This window comes from Humulus lupulus, chromosome 3 (assembly GCF_963169125.1).
Source record: "Humulus lupulus chromosome 3, drHumLupu1.1, whole genome shotgun sequence".
NCBI classification, from domain to species: Eukaryota; Viridiplantae; Streptophyta; class Magnoliopsida; order Rosales; family Cannabaceae; genus Humulus; species Humulus lupulus.
Window position 1 is genome coordinate 270120418 of NC_084795.1, and position 9360 is coordinate 270129777.

General features: G+C 36.5%; 1 protein-coding gene across 1 annotated transcript; it reads left to right on the forward strand.

Annotated features, from left to right (window-relative positions):
• Positions 1-302: 302 nt before the first annotated feature.
• On the forward strand, positions 303-2608 carry LOC133825688 (uncharacterized). The gene is made up of 4 exons (XM_062258599.1): positions 303-1206; positions 1427-1705; positions 1883-2447; positions 2539-2608. The coding sequence occupies exons 1-4, from the start codon at positions 303-305 to the stop codon at positions 2606-2608; spliced, it is 1818 nt and encodes a 605-aa protein (XP_062114583.1).
• The last annotated feature ends 6752 nt before the right edge of the window (positions 2609-9360 follow it).

A 9360-nucleotide genomic window follows, 5' to 3' on the forward strand; every position in this document is an offset into this window, starting at 1 on the left:
CGGAATTACTTATACTCGTATCCTACCCTATACTCACATCAGATACATGTTTTTTTGTACTATAACCATAACATACCCTATAACTATAATTCAATGGCTAATTAAGTGTTTTATTTTTGTCAATGTAGTATAATTCATCATCTACTTATTCGAAAGATAATAGAGAAATGATGGATAAAAATTGGATTTTCCAAAAGAATAGATTATCCGTAGAGTATTTTGATGGACTTAAGAGTTTTATTAAATTATCAATGCTTCACTTAAATGGTGAAAATAAAATTCGATGTCCATGTGTTTCATGTATGAACTTATATTACCATGACTTGGAGACAATTGAGCATCATATATTCGTAAATGGATTTTATAGTAAATATGTTACGTGGGAATATCATGGGGAAGATATCACAGAAGTAAACGAAGACCGAGAGGACCTAGAAACAAATAGTGAAGAAGACGAAATATCATGTGATAGTGATAATGAAGATGATGACGATATGATACCAGCATTAGAAGATTTAGCTAATCAATATCATCATAATAGTGATTTTGTGAACCTTGGAGATTCAAACGAGCACAATGATGAAAGGAATACATTGCCTGACTTATTTGCAGAAGCAGAAAATGAGTTATACTTTGGATGTACAACGTTCTCAATCTTAACATTTATTGTTAATCTAATGCACATTAAAGTGATGTGTGGTTGGAGTAACAAATCTTTTGATTTGTTGCTCGACTTACTTTCGAAAGCATTTCCCAAAGACAATAAAATTCCACGATCTTATTATGACGCTAAGAAAATGTTGCGTGATCTTGGTTTAGGGTACGAAACTATTCATGTATGTGAGTATGATTGTGCTTTATTTTGGAAAGAGAATAAAAATTCTGAAAGATGTCCTATATGTGGTCATGAACGATACAAATTCCAAGGAACTAAAGGCAAGAAGATCCCACACAAAAAGATGCAATATTTTCCTATAACTCCACGACTACAGAGAATTTTTATGTCACGTCATACATCATCTGATATGAGGTGGCATAAGGAAGAACGTGTTGATATAGAAGGTGTACTTAGACACCCGGCAGATGCAGAGGTTTGGAAGGATTTTGATAGACAATATCCAGATTTTGCAAAAGAATCTAGAAATGTAAGGCTTGGATTTGCAACAGATGGGTTCAATCCATTCAGTGATTTATCAAACTCGTACAGTATGTGGCCAGTGTTACTAATGCCATATAACATGCCGCCATGGAGATGCATGAAACGAGAATTCTTAATGATGGCATTATTGATTTCGAGACATCGTGCTCCAAGAAAAGACATAGATGTCTATTTACAACCTCTGATCGATGAGCTAAAAGAACTATGGGAAAATGGTGTACGTACTTTTGATATTATTGATAAAAAAATATTTTACAATGCGTGCAGCAATATTGTGGACGATCCATGATTTTCCAGCATATGGTACTGTATCAGGGTATAGCACTCAAGGTTATAAAGCTTGTCCTGTTTGTGAAGATGACACGTCTTCATTTCGAATAAGAGGAAAAACATGTGTCATGGGTCATCGTCGATATTTGTGTCCGAACCACCAATGGTGCAATGATATGGAGTATGATGGTACAATCGAACGGCGTTCACCTCCAAGAATTTTAACAGGAGATGAAATCTTAGATAAATTAAAGGGTGTATGGAAATGTAGGGCAGGTAAAAATGATAAGATCATTAAGGACGATAAGCAACAAATGAAGGATGCATGTTATGAAAATAACACGAACTGAAGGTGAAAAAGTATTTTTTGGGAGTTAGAATATTGGCCTAAATTAAAACTAAGACATAATTTGGATGTGATGCATATTGAGAAAAATATATGTGATAGTGTAGTTGGTACAATATTTAGTATTGATGGGAAGTCTAAAGATGCTGAAAAGGCAAGACTTGATTTACAAGATTTAAATATTCGTAAGCAGCTACACATGAAAAAGAAGGGGAACAAATGGTTCAAACCAGTAGCATGCTATACATTATCAGCGAAGGAACGACAAGAATTTTGTACGTTCATAAAGTCTGTAAAATTTCCTGATGGATATGCTACAAATATATCTCAGAATGTTAACATGAAAGATGGAAAGTTATTTGGGTTGAAAATTCATGATTGTCATATTTTATTACAGAGGTTGTTACCTATTGGTATAAGGCCATATTTGAAAAAGAAAGTAATGGATGCTATTGTTGAGCTGTCATTATTCCTCAAAAAGCTATGTGCGAGGACATTATATGTGAAAGACTTAGACAAATTGAAAAAGGGCGTTGTACTCACGCTATGTAAATTAGAAAGTGTCTTTCCTCCTGCCTTCTTTGATGTGATGATTCATCTTATGGTTCACTTGCCATTAGAAGCTAAGTTAGGTGGTCCAGTACAAATGCGATGGATGTATTCAATCGAAAGGTAACAAAATCTATAACTTAAGTTAAAAAAATTAAATAATCATTGAATACAATTCTTTATTACTATATATTCAAAACATAATTAATTTCAGGGAATTAGGTCATTTGAAAAAATATGTGAAAAACAAAGCTCGACCTGAAGGTTCTATTGCAGAAGGATAAATTATTATTGAGGCACTAAACTTTTGTTCAATGTATCTTCGTGGAATGGAAACACGCTTTAATCGTCCTGAGCGCAATCCTGATTACCTTGGAATTAGAAAACAATCGACACTGTCAATATTCAACATGCCTAAAAGACCATTTGGAAGACAATCATCCATCACACTAACTCAAGATCAACAAACCCAAGTTCAATGGTACATTTTGAATAATTGTCCTGAGTTGGAACCATATTTAACGTAAGTTTATAATTTTATTTTTTAAATTCTAACAACATTTAGGTTTTAGCATAAAAATAATCTTTCATAGTACTTATTTTGAACACAGAGAACATAGATTATTCTTACAATCTCAAGGAATTCTGGATATCAATCAAGTGCAAAAAAATGAATTTTCAACATGGTTTGAAAATAAAGTAAGTTTAAATATCAATGTTTGATATTCTAAATTTTTTATTTGTCTTGATCTTACATTTATACTTTTTATTTGCCATCACAGATAAAAAAAATGAATGAAACAATATCTGGTAAAGCACAGGAAGATTTGTATGCAATTGCAATGCAACCAAGTTTTTTGACTTGTACATATGCTGGTTGTATGGTTAATGGAGTTCGATACCATACAAAAAGTCAAGATGAAAGACTTTTAACTCAAAACTACGGTGTTCACGTTCAAGCAGAATATGATGGAAATATATGTGATTTTTATGGTGTCATCAATGAAATTTGGGAAGTACATTACCTCTATTTGAACAAAGTTATATTGTTCAAATGCTCTTGGTACAATACCAATGGAAGTGATAGAATGTACTCTGAATATAACTTTACTAGTATCAACATCAACTCATAATAGTTTGAAGATGAACCATTTGTTCTTGCCAATCAAGTAAGTTTGGTTTTTTATTTGGATGACATTAAAAAAAGTAAAGATAATAAAGATTGGAAAGTGGTACAAAAAGTAAATCATCGTCACATCTGGGATATACCATCAAAGCCAATGGACGGTGAAGTTGATGATGAAGATCCAACTATCAACAGTTCTGAAGAATATCAAGAAGAATCTTCGAATGACATTGGCGTGAATTTTGATTCAACGACAATTGATACTAGTCTTATTCGGGATGATATTGAAGATATAGAATGTGATAATCATCAATTGTTCAATGAACTTCAAATAAATCATAATGATCAAGTTCAAAGTGATATAAACAGTGACGATACTGATGAAGAAGCTTTACTCGATGATTCTGAAGATATAACTTTGAGTGATGAAATTGATTAACTATAAAGTGTGTTATTATTTTTATTTTTTGTAAAGTTTTGAATATGCAAATTTATTATATGCTAATAAATTTTTTATATTTTTTAGATTTTTAATCATGACAAATGAGAAGTCTCTCGATCCACCAATAACTACTAGAAGGGTTTTTGGCCGTAAGAGGACGCATATTAACTCTTCATCATCTACACAGTCTCCTCCTCATTTGCCATGTTCTTCCAATGATGATTCAATAACACCATTAAATGATGAAACACACAAGTCCTTAGAAGGTATAAATGGTTTATGTACAACTTATGATAATATGATAATATATACATTAAAAATTTATGAAAATAGTTATGATTATAAGTAATATAACAATTATTTGACAGAATCAAGGAAGAGAACTCGTGGCCCTACTCGTGGGGATGGTGTCAGACAATTATTAAAGGATGATGCAAGTAAGTTAAAGATTTCCTATAAAAAAAGGAGAACTTCGAGTTCATGGGGCGCATGCCACTGCATTTGCGAACATTGTTGGTGTAAATGTACGCCATCATGCTCCACTTCAGTATAGTGGATGGGCTAAAGTTCCTCCAGAAGATAATAAAGTTGTATATGCTCGTATCATGGTATGTTTATGTTACCATACTTATTTTATAATATTTTTTGCATGACAATTTATTTTTTGAAATTCTTTTTGCAGGATGTATTCGAGATGGATTTTAAAAAAGATCCATATCTTGAAACTATTTGCAATCACTATTGTTCAGAGCACTATAAAGATTATTGTAATAATTGTCACAGAGAGTACAAGAATATCATCAAAGAAGGTAAGAATCCATTAGAAAATCAGCCTGTGAAATTGGTGCTAAGAGATGAAGATTGGCAATGGATGTACAATAAATGTTTCTCTAACGAAGAATGGAAGGTATCCTACATTTCTTGAATTATTTGTACACATTTCATAATTTTTAATTCTTAAAACTCACATGAAAAGTATTTTGTAGAAAAAGTCAATTGCAGGATCAAAAAATAGATCAAGTGTTTCTTTTATGCATTCTGGTGGAACTAAGTCATTTATTCAATATTTACATGAGGAGGTAAACATATATTTGACATAATATCATTGTAATTTTATTATATTTAATGTTATTAATTATTTAAATGCATTACAGAAATCAAAACAAATAATGGATGACAAAGTACAACAAGAAACAATGAAGTTTGGAGAGATTGAAATGTTTCGAAAAACTCATTGTACAATTAAGAATGAGTGGACCCACAGAATAGCTGAGGACAAATATGTATGTTCGACTTTTAAAAATTATGAATTTTTACTTTCTAAATTTTGTAAAACTATTACACTATTAATTTGTTGTTATTGTAGAAGGATATGGTAGAGTTACGAAAAGAGAAACTCATTCAATTTGAAGATGGATTGTTACTAGTAGTGGATGAGGCTGCTATATACAGGCAAGTTTTAGGCGAAGAAAAATATGGTTGGTTACGAGGTTTTGGTCCTATACCCGGAAAGAAGATGCCAACCCAGTTATCATCCAAACGTGAAGAGATTGAAGATGAACGTTTGAAGAAATTAGAGAAAATCGTTGAAGATCTTAAAAACGAACAAAATAACAACATTGCAAGAATTGTTCAAGAGAATATGGAGAAGTTCTACGAATCACAACAAAGTCGATTATTAGAACAAAGAGCATTAGAGTCACAAATCACACCTCCTCCATCAATGGTTTCATTAAATTTTAAATTTTAAATTTTAAATCCAATATTACATATAATTTATGAAGTTTTTTTCTAATCAATTATTAATTTTATATTTTGTTTCAGAATAAACAACATAGTCTTTCACCGCAACTGGAGCCATGTAAAGGAAAAGATCAACCTTCTTCTTCACAAACTCTCAATACATCCTCCACAAGTTTAAAGGAAGTGCAAAAATCTCCAATTCAATTTGAGATTCCCAAGGATGCTCCAAAAAGTGTAAAAGCTGTATTACTAGTTGTTCGACTTTATGAACCTTCACACACATTTCATATTGCCATGGACCAAGAAATTTTGGATAGTGATCAATACTTATTTATTTCACCTGAAGATGTGATTCACCTTGGCACCATGACAGAGATTGGAGCTCCTTGTATAACATTTTGGATCAGGTAAAAAAGAAATACCTTTCACATAATTCTCATGCACAAAATAACATTATTTGTCTTAAAAATTCAATTGTAATATTTAGGATCTTACATCGAAAGTTGGAAAAAGAAAATCGAGCACAATATTTTCGCTTCTTTCATCCAACTTTGGCTTTGGATTCGTGTCAAACACAAAATGCAATATCAATGGCAAATTGCTTGGAAGACACAGAAACAGGACAATTTTGGTTGCTTCCTATTCATATTGGGTAAGATTTATTTATTTATTTAACTAATTACATTATCAATATCTTAATTTATATACAATATCATATTTTATGATCAGCAGATATCATTGGATGCTAGTAATAATTGATCCATTGCGTGATACATGTTATTGGCTTGATCCAATTAGACTACCCCCACAAAACGAAATTAAAAGTCTAATGGCAATGTAAGTTAAATAGTGATATGGATTAGTCTTATTTAATTTTTACTTTAAATTTATTGTTATACCCAGATTTCGAGCCATGTTAAATGCAACCTCAAAAGCTGGATTCGCAACGAATGGACTCGTAAAGTCTGAAGTATGCTCCAGGACTAAATATCGAGCCTACAAGACTGAGACAACCTCGAATGTGGTGGCCTCGAAATATTCACGATCTCGAAGGGTAGCTCCGAGACGCATCTATCCTTAGGAAAGACCTCGGATCAAGGGTTCCGAGCCTGACACACGTACGATCTCGAAAGCCATGTGACCTCGGGAGATGTCATTAGCTCGAAAGCTGATGAGAAACCTGGTAGAGTAAGGGCTTGGAGATATATGATAATGACCTTGAATATCTACAAGTGTTGTCTATAAGGGACGTGTTCTGCATTTATTATTGTAAATCCCATAAAATGATGGGATATTATTTGATTAGTTATACGCCCCCTGGTCTTCAGGGGACGTTTCCTTTTATATCGGATTACAAGCATTAAAGCCATTTAATTTATTTACACAAAAAGAGTAACTACCCAAAATATGTGGGATAGTATTCTGCATCCTTCTCTATAAATAGAGAGGTCATGCACCATTGTAAAGGACCGAAATTCTAAACCTTGAGAGAAAACTCTGAAGAATTCATGCTTAAGAATTTTCAGAGATAATCTTGAGTTTAATAACAGAGACTCGTGGACTAGGCAGATTTAACAGCTGAACCACGTAAAAAATCGTGTTGTGTATTGTCATATTTTAATTGGTCATTACTAGTTATTGTTTACGTGCTCTTCTTTCACTGTTGACGAAAAACAGCGTCAACAGTTTGGTGCATTCGTTGAGAGCCTTAAGCATTCATCCCTGAAAAAGTCATGGCCACTAACAATCAGAACACACCTGAAGAAAATTACCCAAGACGTCCTGGAAAACAGCCAATGGAGAACCCGGATGTTGAAGAGAGAAGTGGATCTTCTGATTCCCGGGGGCCACCCCCTCCACCAAGGGATGAGGATATGTATTACAATCCTGAGCGGTATGTTCCTATTGTGGAACTTGAAAACCGGCAATTGAAGCAGCAGTTGGCAGAGGCCAACAAACGGAATGAGGAGTTGGCAAGGATAGCCGCAGAGGCGCAGGTGGCTCAATCCCCGCCTCCGCGCGAAAACCAAGTCGCCCAGGCTAACCCGCCTGTGGAAGTGCCCGCAGGAACTGAGAATAACGGAACCCCTGCAAAGGCTCGGACTCAGATACCTGGGAGCGCACCAAATGCGACCGACCCATCTCGGGCAAATTCTGGACCCTCCAGGCCGCGACATGGGTAGCAGCCACCATCGCCTATACGGTTCCCTCCATCACCCATAAGATATCCTTTGCCCCCCCCCCCCCCCCCCCGCAGGAACGCTCAACCTATTCGAGATCAGGGCGAAGGGCGTGCGGGGGGAAGACAAGGAAATGGGGAGGCTTTCCAGGAGCGAAGAGACGCCTCATCTGAGAAAAGTCAAACGTCTCGGTCTCACACGGCGGAGACGAGGCGACGTGGGAAGAATCCATCACGGAATAACCAAGCAACGAGTTTTACCAGTGATGATTCCAGAGATACCAGGTCGGTCAGTAAGCATGACCGAGGTCGTAAGAATACTGGAAGCCGCAAAAATCATCCCAACCTGCGAGATCACCTGAATCAGAGTCGGGGTAATGGTGACCAAACAAATCCGGACTTGAGGAATCGCTTGAATAAGCGTAGAGATCCCTTGCGGAGACTCGAGCCTGGGATTGTGATCGATGACAGCCGATTCCAGACAGTGCCTCTTGCGGACCCAGTCCAAGAAAGAATTGACCATCTTGAAAAGGCTTTTAAGCTTTTGAAAAATGAGCAAAGGAATGATCGATATGAAGACTCTGACGAGGAGCTCGAACCGTTTGCTCCTCATATTTCCAATACTCCATTTCCTCAAGGGTTTCGGATCCCTCACGTCCCAACATTTGAAGGAAAGACCGACCCGTGCAGTCACCTGAGCACATTCAACACCATCATGAGAGCCAGTAACGTGGGTTACGAGCTCAGGTGCATGTTGTTTCCAGCATCATTGACAGGACCTGCCAAAAGTTGGTTCGAAAAATACAAGAGACACTCGATAACTTCTTGGGAGCAGTTGTCTAAAGACTTTAAGAAGCAGTTCAGAGCAATGATGGGGGTCAGACCAGAGGCATCCACTTTGACTAACGTCCGACAACAGCCGGGCGAAACACTAAAAAGTTACTTAACAAGGTTTAATCTGGAAGTCGCCCGAGCTCGGGACGTGGATGACAGTGGGCACCTAATGGCTGTCCGAGCCGGCGTAATGCCGGGAAGTGCCCTTTGGGACGACATGCAAAGGAAACCAGTAAGGTCCGTAACCGAGTTTAACAGACGAGCACAGAGGTTTGTCAATGTAGAGGAAGCAAGGTCAACGCTCAATGCGACTTCCCAGCCCGAAACTACAATGATAAACGTCAACTCTGCCTCAACCTCAGCGGACCCAGCAGCTCCAAAACCTGTCACGGAGAACCCCTCCAAGAGGAAAAAGAACGAAGGAAGTAACCCCGAAGCCGTGGGAGGAAAGAAAAAGAAAGGGGAGAGATATTTCTCTGTGTATAGAGTATATACCGAGCTCAATGAGTCTCGGGAGAACATATACCTGGCTAATGAAAAACAGGTCCCCTTTAGGCGTCTGGACCCGATGAGAAATCAAAAATCCAAGAGGGACTCCAGTAAGTATTTCCGATTTCACAGAGACACCGGGCATACAACTGATGAATGTCGACAACTGAAGGACAAGATCGAAGGATTGATCTCGAGAGGTTACTTCCGGCAATATGTCAAA

Excerpts from the sequence above, each read along its gene's own strand:
- LOC133825688 (XM_062258599.1), top strand. The coding sequence starts at position 303 with ATGAACTTATATTACCATGACTTGGAGACAATTGAGCATCATATATTC. Across the intron at positions 1,207-1,426 it reads TGATTTATCAAACTCGTACA|CAATATTGTGGACGATCCAT; the intron begins GTATGTGGCCAG and ends CAATGCGTGCAG. Across the intron at positions 2,448-2,538 it reads TGGATGTATTCAATCGAAAG|GGAATTAGGTCATTTGAAAA; the intron begins GTAACAAAATCT and ends AATTAATTTCAG.